At 43.4% G+C, this 24,791-nt stretch overlaps 2 protein-coding genes across 2 annotated transcripts in view; one reads left to right on the forward strand and one right to left on the reverse strand.

The window, feature by feature from the left end:
- Window positions 1-14,546, forward strand: part of exoc2 (exocyst complex component 2) — a 38,287-nt gene extending 23,741 nt beyond the window's left edge. Inside the window, exons 8-28 of the mRNA XM_034529933.1 lie at window positions 8-153; window positions 1,117-1,198; window positions 1,305-1,407; window positions 2,295-2,413; window positions 6,283-6,396; window positions 6,737-6,861; window positions 7,249-7,317; window positions 7,406-7,563; window positions 7,672-7,793; window positions 8,338-8,399; window positions 8,756-8,836; window positions 9,225-9,284; window positions 9,704-9,759; window positions 9,857-9,926; window positions 10,682-10,798; window positions 11,319-11,460; window positions 12,863-12,918; window positions 13,067-13,189; window positions 13,416-13,477; window positions 13,825-13,884; window positions 13,999-14,546. Coding sequence (XP_034385824.1) covers window positions 8-153; window positions 1,117-1,198; window positions 1,305-1,407; window positions 2,295-2,413; window positions 6,283-6,396; window positions 6,737-6,861; window positions 7,249-7,317; window positions 7,406-7,563; window positions 7,672-7,793; window positions 8,338-8,399; window positions 8,756-8,836; window positions 9,225-9,284; window positions 9,704-9,759; window positions 9,857-9,926; window positions 10,682-10,798; window positions 11,319-11,460; window positions 12,863-12,918; window positions 13,067-13,189; window positions 13,416-13,477; window positions 13,825-13,884; window positions 13,999-14,092 — 2,021 coding nt within the window. The 3' untranslated portion in view covers window positions 14,093-14,546. The remainder of the gene's footprint in view (window positions 1-7; window positions 154-1,116; window positions 1,199-1,304; window positions 1,408-2,294; window positions 2,414-6,282; window positions 6,397-6,736; window positions 6,862-7,248; window positions 7,318-7,405; window positions 7,564-7,671; window positions 7,794-8,337; window positions 8,400-8,755; window positions 8,837-9,224; window positions 9,285-9,703; window positions 9,760-9,856; window positions 9,927-10,681; window positions 10,799-11,318; window positions 11,461-12,862; window positions 12,919-13,066; window positions 13,190-13,415; window positions 13,478-13,824; window positions 13,885-13,998) is intronic.
- A 2,972-nt stretch (window positions 14,547-17,518) lies between these two features.
- On the reverse strand, window positions 17,519-24,791 carry LOC117729153 (interferon regulatory factor 4-like). Its single transcript, XM_034529934.1, has 8 exons — window positions 24,300-24,791; window positions 23,766-23,952; window positions 23,364-23,440; window positions 22,336-22,468; window positions 22,154-22,255; window positions 21,058-21,435; window positions 20,050-20,162; window positions 17,519-18,730 (listed from the first exon to the last, which is right to left on the reverse strand). Exons 1-8 carry the CDS (start codon window positions 24,495-24,497, stop codon window positions 18,569-18,571), a joined length of 1,350 nt encoding a protein of 449 aa, XP_034385825.1. The 5' UTR covers window positions 24,498-24,791; the 3' UTR covers window positions 17,519-18,568.

Consider the following 24,791-nt stretch of genomic DNA (forward strand, 5'->3'; position numbering starts at 1 on the left):
CTCGTAGGAGCGAGTGATACTGCAGATACTCTTTTCCAGGAGGTCTTGGGGCGGAAAGACAAAGCTGACTCCACACGCAATGCACTCAACGTCCTGCAACGTTTCAAGTTTCTCTTCAACCTGCCACTCAACATTGAACGCAATATCCAAAAGGTACTATCCACACAGTGCACGCATGTGCTAAATAACGATCGAAAGAACAGCTTATGTATCAGTTATTAAGTGCCGAATGCGAAATAAATACAGTAAGCGTGTAAATGCTCTCATTTGAGCTGTGGTGTCGTGAGATGTTGGATTATTCATCAAGAGTGGAACGCCTTCAGCTGATGGAGGAGGTGAAAATGTGTTTTACAGTCTGCACTCTCAGAACTTCCCTTCGAAGAGAGTGTTTAGTTCCGGTTATTTATGAGGCTATTGTTTTCGTCTTGGTGTTGATGAAACTAATCTGGAGTTCATTTAGCTTTCACAACAGGACATTGTCCTCTAAAATTACAGAGAAACATGCTTGAGTCCCGTGGATTAATATTCCTTGGTCCTAAAACCCAGCAGAGCAATTGTCATAAAACCTGATTTCTCCCAAGAAAAGCTTCCAATGCCATTACAAGTCCACCACCATATTCACCTCAATTCACTTGACTGATTTGTTGGCCTTTTATGGATAACTGGCCTTACCTTTTTTTTTTTTTTTTTTTTCTTTTTTTTTTAATATAAATGTATCTGTTGCCTGTAACACAGATATAATTGGTAGTTATAGCAGCGTTGCGAAACTCACAATGTGCAGTTTATGTTTAAACAATTATTTAATAAGTTTAAGATGACAGCTTCTTTTTAAAGCCGTCTTTGTCTCAAGCTGCTATGAGAACTCCCACAGCCCTACAAGAAAAGGCGCATTCGACTCTATGTGATTCTTGTGAAGTCGTTCTTTTGATTATTAATAGTTACTTTAAAGTTCTTCTGGATTTAGCGTGTCCATATCTAGATCCATCACCGGTAAGTATGTAGTTTGAAGGCGCAGCTTGGGTTGCCATCATCAGGAGGGTGGAGCTCGAGAGGCTCAAACACACAATTTGAGACAGATTGTTGAGTTGATTAATTGAACTAACTTTTCTCTATCAGGGTGATTATGATGTGGTGATCAATGACTATGAGAAGGCCAAATCTCTCTTTGGCAATACTGAAGTCCCAGTTTTCAAAAAAGGTAAACCCAATTTTTTTTCCTCAATAAATGAATTAAATAAAGTAAACTTAAACAAATACATATATGTTCTCTATATTGAATACAATGGTGTTCCTGTTTGTTTTAGTGTATGTTGAGGTTGAGATGAGGATCGGAGCTCTGAGGAGTCTCTTGTTGGAGAAACTGCTCCAGACCCCGTCGACACTGCACGACCAGAAGAGATACATCAGGTCTGCTCACAGATTTCATACCATCTGTCTGTGTTGCTCCCAGTCGTCATGTTTATATGTTTCATACTCGTTGATTTGATTTTACATAACAGGTTCATTACATTCATGTAAAGCACTTATTTTATTTTTATTTTGTATCTCTATCCCATTTTCACATATCTCAGTCTTCACACAATCTCTGCATACAGGAAATATATAAAGTAATGACATTTGTCTTATCTGTGCCATCGGTCCACCAGATCTTTCTCCTCTTCCATTCACTTTCTTCTGTCTGCCAGTTCTCTAATCCTCTCAGCTTTTTGTTGTCCCGTCATCTTGTTTCTGTTTCTATTTTCCCCTCTTCTCTGCCTTTCTTTCCCTTCCCCCCCCTATCCCTCTGCCCATTCATACTTGCGGTCTCTCCCGATTTATTATTGTTGAGACCGACCTGTCAGGATTCCAGAGACCAGTTCTCAACCACACGGCAACATCTTTCATCCTGCTGCATTAGGCCCGGCTCTGAACGCCCACTCAGCTCCTGTTTACTCTTGCCGTGGATGGTGGGAGCTGCATGCATGTGTGTGTTTTGTGCCTGTGAGTCTTGCGCAATCTTTTGAAAGATGCCACCTAATGAGAAACAAATGAGTAGGTAGGCCATAGGACAACAGTAGAGGGAGCCAGGTCACAGCTCAAAAGAGTGCATCGTCTGACAACCCTCAGGTCACTGAGTGATGCCCAGGAAATAAACTCCTAAGAGAGTGATCATTATGGGACGAGGGGGAAGTGATGATTGGTGTTTTGCTCTGGTCTCTGGTGTCTGCTGCACCAGCAAGCCAGCACCTCTCCAGAAGAGATGTGGGGCTTTTGTCTTCTTTTGTTCACACCCGTGTGTTTGTGCACGCGTATAGGTACCTGTCGGACCTGCACGCTCCAGGCGACCCAGCATGGCAGTGCATCTATGCGCAGCACAAGTGGATCCTGCAGCTGATGCAAAACTGCAGAGATGAGTTCATCAACGGCCAGAGAGGTGACACGCACACACGCACGCACACACACACACGTCATGACATGACTCGCTTCACACGTGACGTGTAAAACCCCTATTTAGCATTTCCAATCAAGCGGCCGGTGGATGTCATGTGAGTCTGAAGGTAGCAGAGGGAAGGCCAGCTGCCTCTCTGTGGTACCAGCTCTCTGCTTGCATTCCCCTCTCCGTCACCGCCTTCGCCTTGCTCTGCTCGAGGCCCGCATGTTTATTTTTTTATGAATGTATGAATAAGATGAAAGTGAGGGAGCTTTGGATTTGGGTTTCAGCGTTTGACATGTTGCTGCACACACACACTCTCTCGCACACACACACACACACACACACACACACACACACACACACACACACACACACACAGTTTCACAGATGGATTGGAACAATTAACCCCAATTAAGCTGTTCCTCTTTTAAATCAACCAGCAGAAAAAGATGTGAATGTGAAACCGTCCGCTCGGGAAGAACAGCGATTCGCCAGCCACGCTTAGACACACATCCACACTCCGACACCCATACTCACACAAAGGCACCCATACAAATACATTGTGAGTGGGTGGCTGCTTCACATAGTGCAGCTGGAACATAAACATGTCTAATGCTAAAGGTAACAGTGGTTTCCGGGGCTCAGGCTTGATGGATCTGGGGGTTGGTGTGCTCTCTGCCTCTCAACAGTTAAACATCATCTTGATCACCAAGTCAGGGATGGCCCCTTTTCAGTCCACACATGCATTCCACAGCTGAGCAACATGTGGCAGGGAGTGAATCTAAAATTGCATGCAAATCAATTGCAACCCAACTATTCTGAAAATTGCTGGTTTGCAAAGGTCTGCATTTACAGTTAGTTTATTTACTTTAATATAACAGTGTGAGACATGAAATAAACTTAAAGTGATTCAAGAGAAACCTTATATCTAAACACTCTTCTATATACAATACAATTCTGACACCGCATACATAGACACATTCACTGTGCACAACAAGTCCTCATACCGAAAAAAGAAAGTTTTCCAAACAAGACTCATGAGTCTTTCCTGATCCGCCACATCTATCGTGAAGCTCTGTTTAAGTTAAGGAGACTAAAGCTACTTGGTTAAGTTTAGAGAAAGATCACCATCTTGTTAAAAAGAAACCAAACTTGACTGTTCCCTGAGCTGCACCGTTTAACAAAGGTGCCCAGAAGTGTTTAAACAATTGACCAACGCTGTCATTTTGGGTCTTCGTCTCGACAATGACGATCGCATACATACCAACAGAAAGGTGCGCACCATCCCTCTGTTTTTCTGTCGGATCTACTCTCGTTGTTTGCCACAGCCAGCTGTCTCCTGTCCCCTCTGCTGTCACACAGGCAGCCCCTCTAACCCCACCTCTTCCCCTCACACATACACACACGCACACACACCTGGTAGTTATTTACCATCCCCGGTCTTCTCTGCTCACCTCTCGCCCAAGTACGAAACCCGTGCCTCTTGAAACATCCCTCCACCCAGGCAGACCTTTAACAGCCGCCATCAGAAAACCACATCCACCCCATCTCCCTGACCCCACTCCCCCCCCCCCCCCCTCTCTCTCTCTCTCTCTCTCTCTCTCTCTCTCTCTACCACCCTCACCCCTCTTTTCAAATAGACAGATTCTCCCCTTACCGGTACCTCACATTCTGCCGTCTGCTAGCAGCCTCCTCTTCCTTACCAGTTTATTTAAAAGACATCTTTTTAAGCTATTGTCGGCACCACACGTGCCAGGGATTAGCTTTTTGTGATGGATCAGCTAAGTCTGCAGCAACGGATGTAATTTCCTCTGTCTCCTGTGAGTCCAGAATATGAGGTCAGAGGCCGTTCTGGTGGAGTTGGGATTCAGTGAATTGCACTATTAATTGCCATAAATGTGAAATGGACCCATCCGTCTCTGTTGAAACAAAAGCCTGAAGTTCCAGTTTTCTTGTGAGGAAGCATAGCAGAGCAAGTTGCTTCCGTATGTCTAAACACTCCCATCATGCCCCGGTGCTGTAATACGACTCTGCCCGATTCAATTATAAACTGCAGTATTCTTATTTCCTGAACAGCGCTTCTTCTGCCAATATCAATACAATTAGCAGGACATTTTGTTCGTAGGAAAATGGGTTTGTCAGTGAACAATTACAGGGATTCTACATTCGACTGGAAAACATGCGGTTTTGATTTTGGACTCAGTCAGTACCACTCTAGGGGAAACATGTTCATTATTACACTTCAACTAGCATGTTTATCAAGTGTTTGCATGTGTATCGGTGCAGGAGGTTGTTTTTTAAAGTTCATCAGTTTATTTGTATTCTTTTTGTCTGTTTTATCTGTTTAATCCTAAAAAGCTGGTAAAACACTTAAAAGAAAGGTTAAAAAAAAAAACAAGCTGAAGTTAATGCGATTTTGCTGCTTTTTTTTACTGTCTGGGAGGGATTCTGGAGCCCACTTTCACTTTGTGCCGTCTTTACTTTTGGTCGCATCTTCTCTACTGTCAGCGCCTCAAAAGAACTTTGTTTACTATACATTATTATACATTGGTTGGTGGTGTACAGCAGGAAGCTTAACAAGTGTTGTGTCACTTGGTACAAAAAAAATGTGGGTCAAAATATATTTGTACTTTTATTGGTGAAAATCGTGTGTGTGTGGTCAGGGTCAGTGACCCCTTGGGGAACAGGAACTCATGCAGAGACGCATCAGATCTGATGAGGAAGTGAGCGGAGGCACATTGTTTCAGCGTCTTCGACACGCGTACACAATGCTTCCTATATTTCAACCTTCAGACTGTTAGCGAGAAACGAACTCATGAATAGTTTGAGCACTTAAGCAGCCACGCACACCTAAACTGTCTCACGCACACAGACACTTGTGCATTCTGAGGACGCCGGGGCTTCGCCCGACACCTGGATCAACAGTGGCTCTCATCCCCGTAAAAAGAGAGGAAAACATCACAGAGACGCACTCTGCTCAGCTCCATATGGGCTGTGGGTCAATGCAGTGTGTGAGTGTGTGAGTGAGTGAGTGAGAAAGCTTTGTGTGTTTACAGATAATCTGACTCAATCGAGAATTTCCTTACTTCTTCTAGACTGGATGGCTGGCTTAACCGCAGTTGCTCCTTTGTTGGGGATTTCTCAGTACTTGTTTTAAACACTGCATTCGGCCTGTGACTCACCAGTAGACTTTTCTCTGTGTGTGTCAGACACATGTTTTGGAAATGTGGCCATCTGTCTCCCTTCGTTTAGACAAACTACATGTAGGCGTATTGCAGCGTTGCACGAACTTGTCTTTCATTTTCGGCGTAGTAGGTTCTGTCCCCTCTCGGCACGGCCGTGTTTCTCTTTCGTTCCCGATTGTCAACTTTCGCCACTTCTTCTGTTATCCTGCAGTTATCTCGTAGGTTCACTGAACTAAAGTTATCTTACTCGCCGAGGTATGCGCGCGTGTGTGTGTGGCTGCAGAGTGATTTTCTTCATTCGGCGCTGCTGCAAAGCACCCTGTTGCCATCTAGTGGAGCTCTGGTCTTAAGGATGAGACGTAACCGAGCCCAGTGGGGCCGCTGTAAACCCACTTCACCCCAGTGCTCACAAAGCCCACTGGTCTGTTTCCTCGCCCTGGAAACAAGGGTACATTCTCCCAGCTGCGGGCCACGGCCGAGATGGATCAGAACACAAATAAAGAAAGGCTGTGAGGGGCGAGGGAGGATTGTTTGGTGTGAAAGCCTGCTGAGATTATTTTGGAATGTGGAATTATGAAAATGGATTATTTGATATCTGAAGTATGTGTTTCTTTTCCCTCTGAGTTCATTCCTCATCCATCCCCACCCCACTCACCCCTTTCCCCCTTTGACTATGTCTGTCAGTGAGTGTCGGAGCTCTGGACCAGGAGGGGGATACCCGTCCGTCGGCCCTCGGCAGGCTGAGCCACACCGCGTCTCTGAAGAGAGGGGGCAGCCTGCGAACACCACGACCCAGCAGTGCGTACCGCAGTCACAGCTCACCCACACGCTCAGTGCTCAGGAGGGGCTTCCCTGTCTGAGTGTGCATTTGTTTGTTTGTGTGTGTCACACTTTTTGCCCTGCACAGTGCTTAGGGGAATCACATTATATACACTTACCTCCTTACCTCAGACGGTATAGTAAAAGTACAACAGGAGCCGAGTGCCTGGAAGTTAAAGATAATTAGATTCTTTAAAATACAGAAGCACTGTAACATTTTCAAGTCGGTTCATAAATCTCCCATCAACTCGTAGTCCAGCATATATGAATATTATAGTGGGTTTGTGTTAATCGGTATGTGTGTTGTTCTTTCTTTTAGCCTGGCGCTTTGAAACCCCGCAGCAGGTGCAGTTTGTGGAGAAGCTGTCGGATGTGGTAATCGGCCAGTTGCCCAACTTCTGGAAGCTTTGGATCTCTTATGTTAATGGGAGTCTTTTCAGTGAGGTAAACACGGGAGGAGCGTCTTCAGTGACAAGAAAAAAAATGATACTGTCTGTAACGCACAATGGATGGGTTCACCCTAATCACAAAACTAGCCATTCAAATAGTTTGATATCCTTCTCTGAGATTTTTCAGAGTCTTGAATGGTGAACACTGGTGATAAAGTCATTGAAGTGTAATTTCCAACCATCATTTCTGACAGGGGACCTGTTGTTGCTCGTCATAATTGGCTTTATCCCCTGCAGTTTTGTGTCTCAACATTGGAATTAAGGCAAAAAAAAAAAAAAAGGGTTTAAATGTATTTAAAACATTATTGTCAAATGGATAACTTGTTTCAATTTGCAGATCATTTTAAACATGAGTGTGTCTTGTTTTTCTTTCTTTTTGCAGACTGGAGAGAAATCTGGTCAGGTGGAAAAATCCAAGAAAAATGCCAGACAGAGACAGAATGATTTTAAAGTATGCTTCGTTGTTCGAACATGTTACTTTGAGATTCTTACTCGCCACAGTTTTACAACAAATGCCACCTAACCTTGTTGTTTTATAGAAAATGATCGAAGAGATGATCAATCGGCTGGTGAAGCTGGTTCGGGGGGCTCTTCTCCCCACCACGCTCCCACAGGGGGAGCTGAGTTTTTACGGAGGCTGGGAGAACAAGACGGAGCTCACCGGAGCCTGGCTTACACAAGTTATACACACCGTCAGGTTTGAACTTCTGTCTCATTGGTTCTGTGCAGTTCTGACACGTTGGAATTTAAAAACTTCATGTCTGCCAGACCATATAATGACCTCGGCCTCCTGTCTCTCGTCCAGGGCTTGTCATGAGGCTCTGTCTGCTCTGGAGATCCCAAATGACTTGCAGCAGGTGATCCAGGATCTGCTGCTGGAGCTAAGAGTGCACTGCCTCATGGTGTCTCTGCTGCACACTACAGAAGGTGAGCGAGGCCTTTGTGTATCTGCATATCTATTTTGATGCATTCCTCCATTGAGTATTTGGCGGTCAGTGTCCTCAGCTGTCACATGTTACCTAGAACAACTTCCAGGGTAGTAATGGAGAAAGTGTTATGAGACTAAAACCCGACATGCACGGTTTCACTTGTGGTTAGGCATGGTCATTTTGAGAAGAGTGACTGGCTTTTCTCTTAACTTTCCCTCACACTGTGGTCGCGTCAGAAAGAGTTTGATTTTATATCATGTGGTGGTTTGCCCTCAGAAACCCTTAATTATGTTGATATTTTCATTTGTAATGATCCTGTGGGAAAGTACACATTTATACGTTATACACGTTTGTATATGTGTGTGTGTGTGTGTATATATATATATATATATATATATATATATATATATATGTGTGGTGTGTGTGTGTGTGTATATATATATATATATATACACACACACACACACCACACATATACAAACGCACATACACTGGATACACATTGCCCTTTCGATTCATATTTGTGCTTTTTGTACACTCAGATGTCAAGAGGCTGGCTGAGAAGGAGGACTGGGTCGTGGATAATGAGGGAATCACCAGCCTGGTAAGGGTGTCTTATGTAGATCATTGTGGTCAAAGTGTCAATCACATGTCAGGTACACACTCAAAGATACACACCAGTATCTATTGCACGTTGAATTGTCGTTTATGTTTTGTAGTCGGCAGGGAAGTTACTGTTGTCCATGTTCTGTTCAAAAACAAGATGGAAATATTCTTTTAGTAACATTTGTATGTATTTTGTGTAAAGTAAATCAATCCCGCTGACAATTAAAGATACATTATAATATGCTTTTTGTTATTTACACTTTTATAACCCATAATGTGTTAAATATTGTAGCCACATTTTCAAAAGGCAGTTTTTGTAATCTATGTGCTCTCTCTTCGTCATGTTTTCTGCAGCCTTCACAGTTTGAACAGTGCATGGTCCAGATGCTGCAGTCATTCAAAGAGCCCCTGGAGATCAAACCTGGAGAAATCAATGTGAGAGAGAGTCAGCTGCAATCATCCATGCCTAGAAGTAGTCATATGACGATCATAAACACAACTTTAGCCTCCTCAGCTAACTTATTGGTTATCTAAGGAGGCTAAATGTAATCGGTCTGAGACACGTGGGAGCTACCCAGCTGCTGCACACTGCTAGTCTTAGGATGGGTCAAAGCAGAGGATAAATATCTGAACTAAACCATATTTAATGGTTTTAATTACACATAATGCAATGTGTAATTAAATGGTATTCGCTGCAGTCCCAACTGTGCTTCAGAACATGTTCACTGCAAATGAACCCTGAGAGTTTTTAGTGGTTGCTCACAAACATCGAGTGAATAGTATCATAGGACTCTTCTGATGCGCTTCACTGTCTTCTCCTTAGGTGCTGCAGATAGACCAGGTCCAGGACCAGGCCACAGAGCTCAGTATGAACATCATGAAGGTAAGACCTGTCAGCCTGCAGCCATATGACAGATATGGTTCTATTGTGGTATTACGACACACAAAAGGCACGGAAAGCAGTATTTAACTCAATAGATTAATGAATGGATATAAATTCAGAAAAACAAGATCTCTCAAGATAGACTACGGGTAACAAAGAAAGTATAACAATTTGCAAGGAGCACCTTTTAAAATGACTGATATTCTGCATTCTCCATTTTGTCCGTCAAAAATGATGACACTGTCCAAGATTTAGGACCAAAGTCTCACAATGTGACTGTTTTGCTACTTTTCAAAAACATGACTGCAGCGTGACTTTATTACTCTATTTCTATTTACATCGTAGAGCATTGTTCAGTAAACTGATAGCACTCAGTCTGACATGTAGAGTAAGATATTATGTTCATGTGTTCAACGCAGGTTTTCATAAACTGCTTGGAGCAGCTGAGCACTAAAAGTGACGTTGATGCATCTCAGTAAGTATTTGGATGACATTTTTTCATATATTTGATTACAGTGTGCTTGACTCTGACCACACATTCCGTGTGTGTGTGTGTGTGTGTGTGTGTGCAGCAACATTTCAGTGGATCTGTCCTCTCCAGTTCGTTTCACTGGAGTTCACGAGGGCTTCAATCCAACATCTGTAAGCGTGAAGTTTTTTTTTTCATTGTTTCCTTTCAAACTGTTTGGGCTTCATACACCTGAAAGCCCACAACATGTTATCAGGCTGTTTCCTGGTTGTGGACAAGAAGCACATACGTCCTCATTTCCTGTAACTTGTTTGAGATGTTAGTGAAGGGGGTTTAGAGGAGGAAGAGGAAGAGCATGGCGTAGAGTGCTTCTTGTAAAGGGAAATGGAGCAAGGTGCGGACGGGGTTCCCCAGCCTAAATATGTGTCGCGGGGGTTCGTTAGCGAGACTCACTTGAGTGCAGCTGACCCATGTTCAGACTGGTGACACTCTTGATATTAATTCTACTGTTTAGTTGGCCAACTAGATGCCTAGTTATATATCAAGTTATAGCCACCCACTGAAGTCTCATATTTTCAGGTATGCAATCTTGGTCACATTGAGTGTGAAATATATATTGCTGACAATGACAACATAATTTGTGCGCCAACCATTTCGTCAGGGTCCCCTCCTGTCAGTGTGTGTGTGTGTGTGTGTGTGCGATTATTTGTGTGCATTATTGTGTGTTGTAGTTGTTTGTCAGTGAGTCTAAGACCTTGAAAATGAGGACAGTTCAGAAACATGAAGACATTTTAAGGAGTTGGAAAAGTAGGGACACTTTTAAAAAAGACAACATTTTAGGGGATTAGGGATCTGTGGTGAATTTGCATTACGTCTATGAGAGTCGTTGCAAGTATAAAAGTATAAACAAGTATTTTTGTGTGTATAGGAGCAGCGTCTTTTGATCATCCTCAGTAACTGCCAATACCTGGAGAGACGCACTTTCCTGAACCTGGCCAATCACTTTGAGAAGCACAGCCTCACAGGCACCGAGAAGATCACACGGGTCAGTTCACCCCTCAAGTTTATACCCAACGTTTATATATCTGACTCATATGGCTGATTAGAAGTGTGTTCTGTTTTCATTAACAACAAAGCTGATCAGAGAGATGCTGAAGCTATGACTCTTTACTAAAGGTCACTGTCTTGGATGCTCAGTTCCACATTTTGACTCCTTTCTCTTCTTCACACACACACACACACACACACACACACTCACAATGACTAATGGCTGATTCACAAAGCAAAGAAGTATTTGGTTAGCTTTCCAGTAAAAAAGAAAGATCGATTCAGACTTGTCGGTATTTAGAGAGCAAGATATGGATGGCAGTTTGTGTAGATTTCAATCTTATTTCAAACTGAAAAAATAAGAATTCCCCCATCATGCATCTAGCAGACAGTTCCCTTTCTGTATGGCACAGCTGCACCAATAACACTGGAAGAAAGTCAAATTCCCCAAAGACTCAGAAAAATAATATTGTTTCTCTGTTTTGTTGTCGTAACATTGTGCGTCCTTTACGTTCCAGGTGAGTCTGGACGCTGTGCGAGAGCTGGACAGAAAACTCTTTGAGGCCTACATCGAGAGACGGGCCGACCCGATCTCGGGCTCCCTGGAGCCCGGCATCTACGCTGGATACTTTGAATGGAGAGACTGCCAGACGCCGACAGGTACCGTACCGCACTGCCTCACTGGGAGTCCTCTGTCTGTACGCTCCTCTTGTGTGTCGCGATGATAAAACCTGGAACGTATGTCTGAGACGACGGGGGAAATCACCCGCAGCCCACCACTAACTGACCCCGGTAATATCCCAAATTAGTCCTGCTGGATGAGAACTCTGGCCTGATGTGTGTCGTTGTGGTTCTCAATGTGTCATGTGTAAAGTACTTACTGTAAACACCGCTGACATCACTCTGTTAGTCCCCCCCCTAAACATTTCAGGGCCCTTGGATTTAGCTGAGGGTGTGCAGCGATGGGTGTGCATGAGATTAGTTTGACTTTTTATACAACAGATGCACCAAACCCGGAAACTTAAAACTTAAATGCGTATATGTGGTTTACCTTAACACAGGATGTGAGGCCACTTCTCAACTTGTCGGGAGTGCTTGTTAGAGCTCTGGGTGCGTTTTCAGATGGGCAGCAGCTCATGACTTGGTTTTAAAAGGCAGCATTGCAGTAGGACGTTGGTCCTCGCTCTGGTTTGGGCCTGCCGGCGTGATGTTGGTGTGTTTGGGCTGCGTGTGAAAGAGGAACGTTGTGGAGACTATACCACAGTTCTAGGATATGATACTTTCACTTGTTGTACTTTTTGTGTGGGACACATGATGGTGTGCGTTGTGCTGCAAGGCTGAACAATCCAGTTTCAGTACCTTCAGTCTCCTGTCTATTGTTCTCCTCACAGCACAGTGTCAAGTCCAAAACAATACACCTCCAGCTTCAGGCATGAGCTTTGTGTGCAGCGTGTTAATATTCTTTTTTTTTTTTGTGGATGATGAATCATGAAGCAATAAAGACAAATTAATAATGAAGGCCTCTCGCTTGCTAACATTTCGAGCACAAATGTCTCTGTAATCTATTATTAATCATGAATATTATGAAGATTTCACAGCACATGCACTTACTTACATTCACCATTTACTGTTGTATACACAGACTAGATTTCTAACTAGTTAAATAAAACATGACGACATGCCTCCTAAGACCTAGGCCTTTGCATTAATTGCCTTCAGTGTGAACCACATTTCTTCTCCCTGGATCAAACCTTCATCATGAATAATCAAAGGTTATGAACTCCTAGTTCATCCAGTGACTTTGACATGGCTATAAAAAGGTCCCTTGTGCAAATTGTCTATATTAGTGCCAACACAACTCCTGAGTTTTGGTATCAATACCAAAAGTGTTACTTCCTTTAATGTCCTTTCTTTCGCGATAAGGTGCATTCACCTAAAGTGAGAAAAGGCCGTGTGCGTAACAACAGAAGACACTTTGAAATACTATTTGTTGAGCTCTGCTAGCATCCCATCTTCCAGTGTCCCTGGTTTCTTGCTCATGCTGTGCCTTCTTCTCCCTCAGGTGTAAGAAACTACCTGAAGGAAGCGCTGGTCAGCATCATCACAGTTCATGCTGAGGTACACACACTTCTTTCTCACACACCATGACCTCTTCTCGTTCTCTGGAAGTGTCTCTTTATCAAACTCTGCATTTGCCAGAATGTTTTTTTTTTTTGTCTCCTCGGCATCTATCTAACGAGTGCATCACCATGTTTATCTCCATCAGGTCTTCACGGTGTCTAAGGACCTGGTACCTCGGGTTTTGTCTCAGATTGTTGAGTCGGTTGCGGATGAGATGTGTCGTCTTATGCAATGCGTGTCCTCCTTCAGCAAGAATGGAGCCCTGCAGGTAGTCACATGACACGTACTCACGCCGTTATAGAGCAGTTAATCAGTCATAGTAAGACCCTGACTCATAAGGCGACCCCTCACGCTTGCTGGGGGATTTACCTGTCGTTTCTGATCGTGCCATAATTCAGTTTAAGCTGCCAACTGCTGACAGTTGAAGATGTTCATTTGATTTAATCTGCTCTGTTGCCCATAACACCCCCACCCCCACCCTGCATCGCCCTCAGGCTCGTCTTGAACTCTGTGCTCTGAGAGACGTCGTGGCCACATACCTCAATTCTGAAAGCAGGTAAGTGCAGCACACACACTCAAAGTGTCGCAGACGGGAACTCCCATATGTGCCCAGTGATTTATGGCAGCCACTGTCACAAACATAAATCTTAGCAGTCGCACATCCCTCTCCACAGTCCCTATTTATGTTACTTGGTGGGTTCTGGAAAGGAAGTGAAAGCTGTGTGTGTGTTTGTGTGTGTGTGTGTGTGTGTGTGTGTGTGTGTGTGTGTGGGGGTGGGTGGGTGTGGTCATGTGTGGAGGTCAGCGTGCGTGCTTCGACTGTATTTTCTGTTTTCCAGTTTTAATAAATGTGTTTGTTTAGTTTTTTTTATATGAGGTTTTAACAGAAAGTTTCCGTTGTAGTGCCAGCTTCAACCTCGCTTTAGATGCCCTTCCACAGCTCCACAACGGGGCCGATAAGAAGTGAGTGTCATTCTGGTTACTAGAACAAATCTATCTTGTTTTCTTTCGGTATTTTTCTTTTTAAATAATAATTTCACCCAATTTATGTTTTTTTTTGTTTTTTTACCCGACCAGGTTGCTGGAAGAGTTGTTGAACACGTTTAAAAGCAGCATGCAGCTCCAGCTCACCTGCTTCCAGCCCTGCTGCATCCAGCCTGTTAAGAGATGAACTCAACCCAGTCGACCTCCAACTATGCGGCACCCTTTGTTTCGTATCTAGGTGCAATCAGCTAAGGAACGTTAACCATGTCTTTTCATTTATCGCTTCGCTTGTGAACTCATCGCTGTTTTCAGAGTCACTTTCCACTTCTGCTTCCCCAGATTGGACATCAAAGTCTGTTCATCTAATCTCTTAAGACACACAATGAGTTGCTTTCATTGTTACTGTGTAGGACAGTCCCAGCCATGTTGGTTATGCTAATCACACACGGCCACTCACGTAGCTGACAGGCAGTGTAGCAAGGGGCTAACTGGCCTGTTTCCAGAAGGTTCTGGCTCACATGTGGGATGTAGGCTGTACTCTCCTGTCTCTGACTGAAATATTTGTCCTAACCAGGGTTTAAAGTATGTGTTAATGCTTTGTACTGTGCCATCGCTACTGCCCAATAAAGTGAGAACTCTTACTCGCGTGTTTGTTCAGGTGCTTATGGCTGTCTCGCACATCAGCAGATCACGATTGCGTAGTTTTCATAAAACTGTAAGTGTCCAGTCTTTCCATTGCTCTGAGCACTTTTCAGTTTCACAGTTCATATTTGAACTAAACTGTCTGAGACTTGCTGCACTGGACAGAAATGGTTGGAGTTTCTTCTGCTGCGTTCACAGCACACAATATATTAGGGCTGTCCCCGAACTAAGACATTGTTAGGAAACTAACAATTGATTTAGTTGACTAAATGATTGGTCGATTTAATCTATAGATCTGTAAAACTGAATTTCCCCACAAAGAATGTTTACCAAAGATGTGTTCTTAAGTTTCTTGGAGATGAGATAATCAGCATTAAAAAAGAACAAGAAACACTTACTTGACTAAAGAAATGGTAGTCTACGAAGACCAACGCAATTCGACTAAGAGGGGGCAGCCCTAAAATATATCATACGGCTCCATACTTTCTATGTTTTAGTAGACGATAATAAGGATTGGATGATGGCCACTATGATTTTAGGAGAATAAGATCTTATGAAAGGGCAAGTTTTGCTTTTGCATGTCACTATTCAAGACCAATGAGTCTAAATATAAAGCGCTTTAAAGAAGGCCACATGGTCGCTCTCCACTCCAACAAAACAATCACTTGTTCTCTGGGCCAAAGCCTAAATTCCCACCAAAATTCCTCACATACTGTAAGTAATAAATCATCAATATCCTGCTTACTAACTGAGAGGACCTAATATTCTTGGTGGAGATCATTACAATGAGATATCTTAAGTATCTCGTTGTTCGAGTACATTCTGTTGTCTTTTGGTTATCATTACAAATTCAAAGAAATTGCATTCAAAATGGATCACTTATCACGTCTTCTCACACACACCCACACACAAATCCATATGTCATATTTTTGCATATGGTGCATATTTGCAGACCGTTGGTGAGTGCGCGCACCGGTTCAAACCAGCGGGTTTAAGTCATTCATCTGTGGAGCTCCAGCTCCCCAGTTCACTCACACTGTCTGACACAGGGTGTGTAAGGGGTGAGTGTGGGGTGAGTGCAGGGTGTGTGTGGGGTGGGGCACAGGCCGTTATTCAGGGAAGCAAACGGAACAGAACAAGCTGTATAGTTGGATGCCAGAGAGATGGTGACGGCAGAAAGTGTGAATATGGCTGTGGGTGTAGGGACAAAGCGAGCAGTACGCTTGTGGTGGGTCTCGTCGCTCAGTCAGAGGAGACGCCCACAACTCGCATGAGAAAGTTTGACAAGGACATGAGGTTATTGTAGGACAAGGTCTGTTGACTCATTCAATCTTTGCTTTTGAATGTACAAGCCCCCCCCACTCCCACCCCACCCTTCTGTGCATTTGAGTTACCTTTTTGGCTACAACGTTCTGTTATTGTCTGCGTCGTGGCCCTCAGACCTTTTCTGTGTCTTGGTTTCTCATCTCTGTTCAGGGGAAAGCCAAGCAGGGCAGGCAGCAGTTGTTTTGGTTCTCTGGCTTCTAAACTTAGCTCTGTGCCCTCCCACGGATTCATTCACAAAATAAGTTCAAAGCCTGAACCGCTCTCTGTTTACAGTAACAGAGGTAAGAAGGGGGAGTTCTTCTCAAATCAAATGTTGTATTCACCAGCACTCTGTTCCATTCAGGTGACGAGACCTGCAAAACACATTTAGACTTTGATCTGACTTTTCTCCGTGGTGGGTGGGGGGATTGAAAGGATTGGAGAAATGTTGACACATCAGAGGAAATTTCGATTGCGCTCAGGCTGACTGTTTATTGTTTTTTGAACAGTTGTATTCACACAGTGAACAAGATCGTCGAGAAGCAAACACAGAACTCGCACTGGAAATGTGTGGCTTTCATGCCCTATGTCATTAAAGACTTTAGGGACAATGTGTCCAAACTGGTCCCATGCTCCTCTTCTCCTGGGTCCACACAAGCTAAATGTACAGTTATACAAATCTAAAAAGTAGCCAACTACTAACTAACAGAAGGGCACGAATACACAAGATTCGGCCAAACTGAAACCCTGAGAGCCGGTACAAGTTTGAGATTTTATAATTATGGTCAGATCTTAAACATTGCGGCTTTATTAACACTATATTAACATTTATATCACACTATAATGTAGTCATAAGCAGATATACTAAGTGTTATAACAATTACAACTTTTATCAAGACCTTTTAATATTCTTACGGCTGTATTCCGCTATATTTTCATTTGTTTGACATCCGCCTCCACTTATGGTTGCCCATTGCAGGAGTTATAGTTATTAACTTACATCTTGTTCATGTTAATTTGTTATAAACCATTTATTAAATGTTTACAGAGTGCTGAAAAATGCAAATTTGCTGTCCGGCATTAATTGTGAACATATTTTATCAGTATCATGACATCCAACTAATGGCTGATATATTGGTACAATTTTTCAGGCATCATTTTGATACCCTTGATTTTGATATTCTTCCCAGGTAAAATGATTGCAAAAAAAAATGATATGAATAAATTCTGAATGGATGAAGTTAACTTCCGACTTGCTGTGCCTGACTTTAAACTAAAGGTTATAGGACCAAAACAAGCCCTTTGGAAATGTACACAAACGTGTTTTCAGTGAAAGTGTAACGGGTGACTTCCAAGGATCTTCCTGTCAGTAATTTCGTGGCAGTGACACGTGGACTTGTGGGTTTTTGTGATGCCTTTCCATAGAAGTGGAAACCGACTCATCTATAGGAAGACTATCTCAGCAGCGTGGCACGGAAAGCGTGGCCAACCTCTTCCTCTGCTCGCGCCTCCCCTCCTCCCCTCCTGATGTCATCACATTTGTTTGTGATAGCGAAGTGTTTGATTAACCAGCCTCATCCTGCATCTGAACCACACTTCCTGTTCAGAGACAGCACACGTGGTACTGACGTTAGCCGAGGAGCTCACGCAGTTATGAACACAGGTCGTCTTTGCACTTCAGCCATTTATTGTTTTTTACAACAGAAATGTGCTCCTTCAAGGCCAAAAAAATAAGCTCATATATCCACTCCTCATATTTGGTATTATGACAATTCAATTTGAAAAATATTTCATGTAATTGATGCAACATTTTGTTGAAAAAGCTTATCTAAAACCAGCTCCCTGAGTTTCTCACACAAACATAGCACAAGACTTCATTCATAACTTAAATGGCGTTGATAGTGTGTCTCCTAGCAACAACAAAAAACATTGAGAAGAAGCGTTACATGAAGAAATCGATACCATCCTCACGTCTGTACAGCAAATATAAAGCAACTTCCAGAAAACAATTAGCTTAGCATAAAGACTGGAAATGGGGGCAACGATTAGCCTAGCTAATTCCAGAGGTTAAAAAAACTGAATTCCAGTACCGTCAAAGTTTCTATATAACTAGTTACAGATTAATCGAGGTGGAACAATGGAATGACACCCATAAAATGGCACATTAAACAAACAAAATATCACATTAAACGTTAAATGGTGAACTACAGAGGTGCCTGTATACGCCAGGCTAGCATCTGGCTGTGTCCAGTCTTTGTGCTAAGCTAAGCTAACGCCAGCTTCATGTTTACTATACAGACAGAGGGGTATCAATCTTCACATCGAACTCAGCAAAAAAGGGAATAAGCGTATTTCCCAGAATCACCTTAAGGCATTCAAATTCAACCACACAGTTTTCTTCTGTACAATCGCCTAAGCTGTCAGTTTTCTTTGCATAGAAAGTATGGAGCCATAAAAAATGGTGGCACGAAAATATGGTAAGGAGAGAAAGAAGTAGCACTGCAATTCTAGTTCCAGCCACACACGCCGACACACACACACACACACACACACACACAGAACCCTCCAGGGCACACAGTCACTGTCACTAGGTGTCCATAGTCTTCATGTATAACACTGTCCACGTTTTGTCCTCTTGTCTCAGTTATCTCGTCTCCGGTGTCAAAGGTCACTGCAGCGTCTTGAGGTTTTCAACAGTCTCTTGAGCCTCGTGTGATCACTCCTGCAGGCTGCTGCTGTGGTGATGTGTGATGGTCCTCTGGTAGTCCTCAGAGGTGTTTATGTAGTCCGTGACTCCCGGGTGCTCGTAGCTGCGGAAGTAGTGGCCGCCCATCTGCTGGGCGTAGTACAGGAGCTGCCTGGCAAACAGTGGCTCCACCTGAGAGCCCGGAAGGTCACACAGGTCAGTTAAATGCTGTAAACTGTCCCGCGGGCCATTTCTAGGAGCGCAGATCGCGATCAAAATTGCAAAACTAATATTTGAAACCCTAAAAAGTCAGTTTTTGTATATAAAAAAAGTGAAAAGTAAGATTTGAAACTGTAAAAATAACACATGACAGACACTGTAAGAGAAGTGATGCAAAACAATATAATCATATATATATATATATATATATATATATATATATATATATATATATATATATATATATACACATGTATGTATATACACATGTATGTATATAATATTTTTCAGAAAATAGTATTTTTGCTTGAAATGCCCATCCCTACTCTCGACTTGGTCCATACAATCTAAATTTACAGTCACAAGTTATTAAAAAATGTATATACTACTAACTAACAGCAGGGCAATTGCTGTCTCATAATCTTCACATGTGGCTAATTTCTGTATTCAATGCTTACCATCTATTAAACCTTTACTGTCCGTGTAGGTTTTGATCGTTAATTTTTTAGATTAAATCCAAACTGGCAGAAACGAGAAAAGGACTCGTATTTTCGTTTCGTCAACATTTCTGAATCTACTCTTTCCGCTTTTTAAAGAGGAGAACTGAAAGGGAATCTATGGAAGGTTAACCTATCGTGTGTTATAACTTATAATAGCCTGAATAATAGTTCAGGCCACTGAATAACCAATAATCCACATCTCAGATTTTTTTTTTATCAGATGATTTGGTCGTGTGTTTAATGCAAAAACAACAAAGCCAATCAAATGTTTGAAGGTGGGATTAAGAACACTGCTAGAAAACCGCCGTCCAAAAATTCCCACAGAAAGCACTGTGTGGTTCTATGGTGCTGGTGGTCAGTCACCTACAGATATAACAACTCTTAAATTGGCATTATGATGCATGATGCATGATGCTAATTTTTGATTTAATTGCGATGTTTGTCTTCTCCGACCAACAAACGCTGTGTTTCTGATCTTCCCAAGTCGAAGTCCAAAGCGGTGTGTTCAATTATCCTCATAATCGGACTGAATTGTCCCTTTTATTTTCACTTTAAATCACTGAAGAGAACATTCACAAATGCGGTCTGTGATTCAGAGGTCTGGAACCGGACTGATGCCGAATCTGAAGACTCGTTCAGAAACATTCTGACTACGAAGAGGTTCTTACAGACTTTCATCCCTACTTTTCACACCCCATTTAAATGATCTGAGGTGAGGAGATATGCGGCAGGTAAACCGTACTCATATATGTGTGTGTCGAGCAGCTACAGTGTTACAGTGTGGACCGTCACCTGGACTGTGAGGGTCCGTCTTGGCCTCTGCAGGTCCAGACACTCGTCTCCAAAGTGCAAGAGGACCTGGAACCGAGGCAGCGGCCGGCCGTGGAGCCCGTAGCTCTGGATTTCTGAAAGTCAGAGATAACGGATGAGATCACATCGTTGTGAGCTTTAAAATCTGTAAAAAAGCATGCGGACGTGGCCGATTCAAATGAATTCAGGAGAATTTCTGTCGAAGTGGCATGACCTTTGGAGTGATTCGAATGGAAAGTCCTGCTCACACCACGTATGCAAATACGATCAGCCGTCAGACTCTTACACAGCTGGCTTAGCATGCGGGCGCTGAAGGAGTGATGTGACCGGGGGGGGGGGGGGGGATTTGTTTGTCTCAAGTTTTGTTCTTACATCGCCTTTTTATCCAAAATGTGACTTACCGTAAATGAGCTGTAGTTTTTCTCAAATACGGACACAAACTTTACATTTGACTCATCATTAAGAGTCACAGCGCTACGAATCTGATTTTACGCAAAATACACATTGAAAGATTCAAAAGGTTAATGGACAACACCTTTTGTGAAGGAATTTCCAGAAACCTCAAATACTCTTCTTTCTATTCAGTAGCATTTTTTTTTTTTTTTTAAACGCACGTCTTTCTAGGACCTCTTTCCTCAATCTGTACAATTTCTTGAAAATCGAAACAGTTGCTTTTAATTCTTTACGTGTTTCTTTACGATATTTTCATACACAAAATAACGTCTTCATATTTTGCGTGTGTTTAAATAAAACAGCATGTGTCAAAACTTTTCATCCAGATGTGTGGAAGAGTCTTTGAGGCATCTGAAACTACTTTCAGAACGGCAGTAAGTTTAATTGTAGCCGTCAACTTGGGTTATAGCAAACTGCCATGGCATCAAGACTTTTTGACATTTCACAGACTTATAGCTCATAGACGATCAAAACAAACAAATCTCCAACTTTTGTAACGATTATAAAATGACTTGCAGCCCTTTTCTTGTGTCTCACCTGTCAGGTAGTCCTGTGTGTGGAGGAGTTTACAGGTGACCTCTCTCTCCAGTTTGTTAGGCTTGTCTCCATACTGGGACAGTCCTCCCTGCCAGTACACTCTGCCCTGACACAGTCTGCGAGCGTAGAGTCCATCTGGGCCCATCCACAGTAGCACCCCCCTCTCCAGGGTGGCCGGGGGACTCGGGGGACACTCCTCTGTCCTCCTTTGGGCAGAGAGGCTCTCCACAGGCAGGGGGACCACCTCAGGACCTCCAGGAGGCTGGTAGTGCTTCTCCTCCGGCGAGCAGGGAGTGATGTGGCAGCCCTCGGGACTGGAGGTTGTCACCTCCCTCACCAGAGAGTCCCGGAAATACACAGACACATGCAGGCGGAAGTCTGATTGGAAGAGAAAAGGTCACGGGGGAAAAAGGTCTCGTTAATCTTTGCACATGTTTCTCAGGGTCGGAGTGAAAGATGTCGAGCAGTGTGGTGTGTTGATGTAAATATTTCAGACACGGATCTATGTACGCATCACAGCCATCGGGGTCTAGATTTAAGCTTGAATCACAGGGTTAACTGTGAGCTACAGTATGTTTGGCTGTAAATAAATATGAATATGATTAATGGAATAATCAATTAGTCGGCTATCGACGAAAGCAGTCAAACCGTTGCTGGTTCAGACAGATTATGACTCCAGTGCCTACCAAACTTTAAAGATGTTATCAGTTTTTAAATTGCTAGAAGGCACTTCTAAAATAGGTCTCATGTGTTTGACCAGCACATGACCAACACAATCAGACTTATTATATTTCCTTAATGCCATCCCTCCAAGTTTTCTTATCTGCGTTACGTCCCGTCTGGCCACTAGGGGGCAGCCAGGCAGCTACATGTGATCACCACATATCCCAGGCTCTGGTGCGGGGCAGGTAGCCTAGAGTGGGTCTCGAAACATGTGGGTGATGCCAGGAAGGAATGTAAGAATAAAAAAAATCTTAAAATCTAATCTAATCTTTAAAAAAAAGTTGTTGACTTTCAATTATGGCGCCCTCATTAGGCCGATCGGTATACTCCATCCCATCCCGCGACAGAGAAAAAGTGAAGAGTCAGTGCTTACCTGAGAGCGCCTCCGCTGATCTGATGCTGGCGTCCAGTGAGAAAGGCGAGGGCTGACTGTCAGCAGGACCATACGAGTAAATGGAGGCTCTGAGTTGATACCCTGCACACACACAGGAGCTCAACATGAGGACAGGAAGGAACCGCTTAGGAACGCTTACCAGTGAACATTGAGGACCGTACCATTCTCCATGGACTGGCCCTGCCATGGCAGGCTGCGGGGGGGGCAGTGAGTGAAGGGCAGCTCAGGCAGGGACGCCTGCTCCTGACAGAAATCTCTCCAGCCACACTCTGGTGTGGGCACGTACTGTGGTATCTACAGACAGACACACAAACAATTGACGCGCAAAATTAACTTAGTCCGACTGCATTGTAGCATCACATGGTCCAGCTTCCACATTGTAAGTTGTAGTTATGATGATTTTTCATTGCATTTCTTTTATTTCATTTTATTCTTTAGACTCTTGCAACTGGAGAGCATTATGTAAACAAATATTTGACTATATTTTTAGACAAAGAATAGTACAACATGTTGTAAATTAAGTTATATAAAATAAAGGAAAGTATTATAATTATATTCCTGAAAGTGGTATGGCTCTGGTCAACAACTTTGAAATACTGTAGTGTGCTAAGATGAACACAAATATTATTTAATGTGTGTGTGTGTGTGTGTGTGTTTTTTCTATTTTTGGTGACTATAGTCAACATTTTGGATGGTATAGCATCACGCTGGGAAATTCCAAACTCCCAACAGAAGTATTTCTATAATTGTGGGGTTTGGCCGTGGCATAAACATACATACACTGTCTAACAAGTTACAAACAATTGACATGTTTATGTTATAGGATTCACATGACCAAAAATGTCACATCCTTGTAACTTTGACAACAGACAAATCAGACTCAGTGTGTTGATTTTCTTGTTATTTCAGCATCCACTGCTTCTGTTGCACATCCAACCCCGCTTCCCCCCCCCCCCCTCTCTTTTCCATTTCGACTATACCTTGAATAGGGAAGGTAGCACTTTAGTAGCACTTAAATGTCTCTTACTGATAGCACTTTGTAGTTTAACGTTATTGAAGAAATTGTACTTGCTTGATTCTTGTTGTTCTGAGTTTGTACTCATGGTTTAATGCACTTATTGTAAGTCGCTTTGGATAAAAGCGTCAGCTAAATGACATGTAATGTAATAATGTAATGTATGACAATCACCTGGGTCTGAAGGGCAGGATAGGGGGAGTGCACCTGGTAGCTCATTGGACTCAGAGGACTGTCGTCCTGTCTGGGTCCTGAATGCGAGACAGAGAAGACCAAATGTAAGCGCACACACAGAACACTGCACAGAAAAAGTCCACGTCTGCTGACATCACGCAGCGTGACCTTCACTGGTGGTTTGGCTTCTTAACTTTTCAAAGATGTATGACAGTAAGGAGTCAGTGACCTTTAGCAATCTCTGAAGAGAATTCCCAACCGTGTCAAAAAAAAACAACAGAAACTAACAATCATGAATACAGTAACACATTATACATCTGCAGTAATCAGTAATCTGCATTGTCATTAAACGTACACTGTGCCAGAAAGCACCGGGTTTGAAAGTTTGAGGGCAGCACTGACTTTTCTTGGCGCTCTCGGGGATGATGTGGTACACTTTGTAGGGGTCAGAGATGTCCAGCTGGCTTCTCTCCACCATCTCCTCGAAGTCGTTGCTCTTGTTGAGGGCGCAGCGGAGGCGAGTCTTCCAGGTCGGCGGGTCCGGCTTGTCGATCCCCTCCCGGAACTTACCTTTAAACAGCGCCCAGGCCTGCAGACACATCACCGGTCAAACTTTTAAATAACATTTCAAAAAAAAAAAAAAAAAAACCTTTATGAACTCCAATATGTATCTAAGACCCTCCCAAGAGAAGGGAAGTTTAAAAAAATTATTTACAAGTTTTAGTTATTTTAAATAGCTAAAAGGGCTATTTTTCCTGACATTTGATGGACCAATCAAGGATGAAAATGTGAAAATCGATTGAGTTTGCCTATAAACTTTAATAATTAACAGCGTGGTGATAATATAGTCTATTCTCAGTCTACCTTGAACATCCTTTGAAGCGACGTGTTCGTGTGTCATGGCCGTGAATCATCGCGGTGTTGCGGGTGTTTTACCTTGAACAGCGCGGCGTCCTCGTCTCGGTTGTAGTCCTGCTTCCCGGCGTGTTTCCACGGGATCCGGAAGATGCTCTTCTCGTCGTTCTCCCACACCAGACCGGGGTACGTGCCGCAGTCCACCTGCTCGATGAGCCACTGGCGCAGCTTCCCGTTGCCGCTGCTCCCGGAGCCTCCGTAATCCACCTCTGCGTTCATCTCCGCTCCAACACACACACACACACACACGCACACACGCACGCACGCACGCACGCACGCACGCAACGACCCCCGCGGCGTCAACTCGCGCTTTTGAAAGTAGTGCGAGTTTCGTCGAGTCTATTCAGTAGAAAGTCACGAACCACAACGAATCTCCCACGCGGACTAACTTGGCCCCGTTGTGCGGAGCGTGATCTACCTGAGGGGCCTCGAAACCCGTCAAGTTTAGAAGCCGTCTCAGAAAGCCCTCATCACTCCGGGGGGCCGCTTAAATCCTCCAGCCTATCGCGAGCT

The sequence above is a fragment of the Cyclopterus lumpus genome, chromosome 4 (assembly GCF_009769545.1).
Source record: "Cyclopterus lumpus isolate fCycLum1 chromosome 4, fCycLum1.pri, whole genome shotgun sequence".
Taxonomy (NCBI): Eukaryota; Metazoa; Chordata; class Actinopteri; order Perciformes; family Cyclopteridae; genus Cyclopterus; species Cyclopterus lumpus.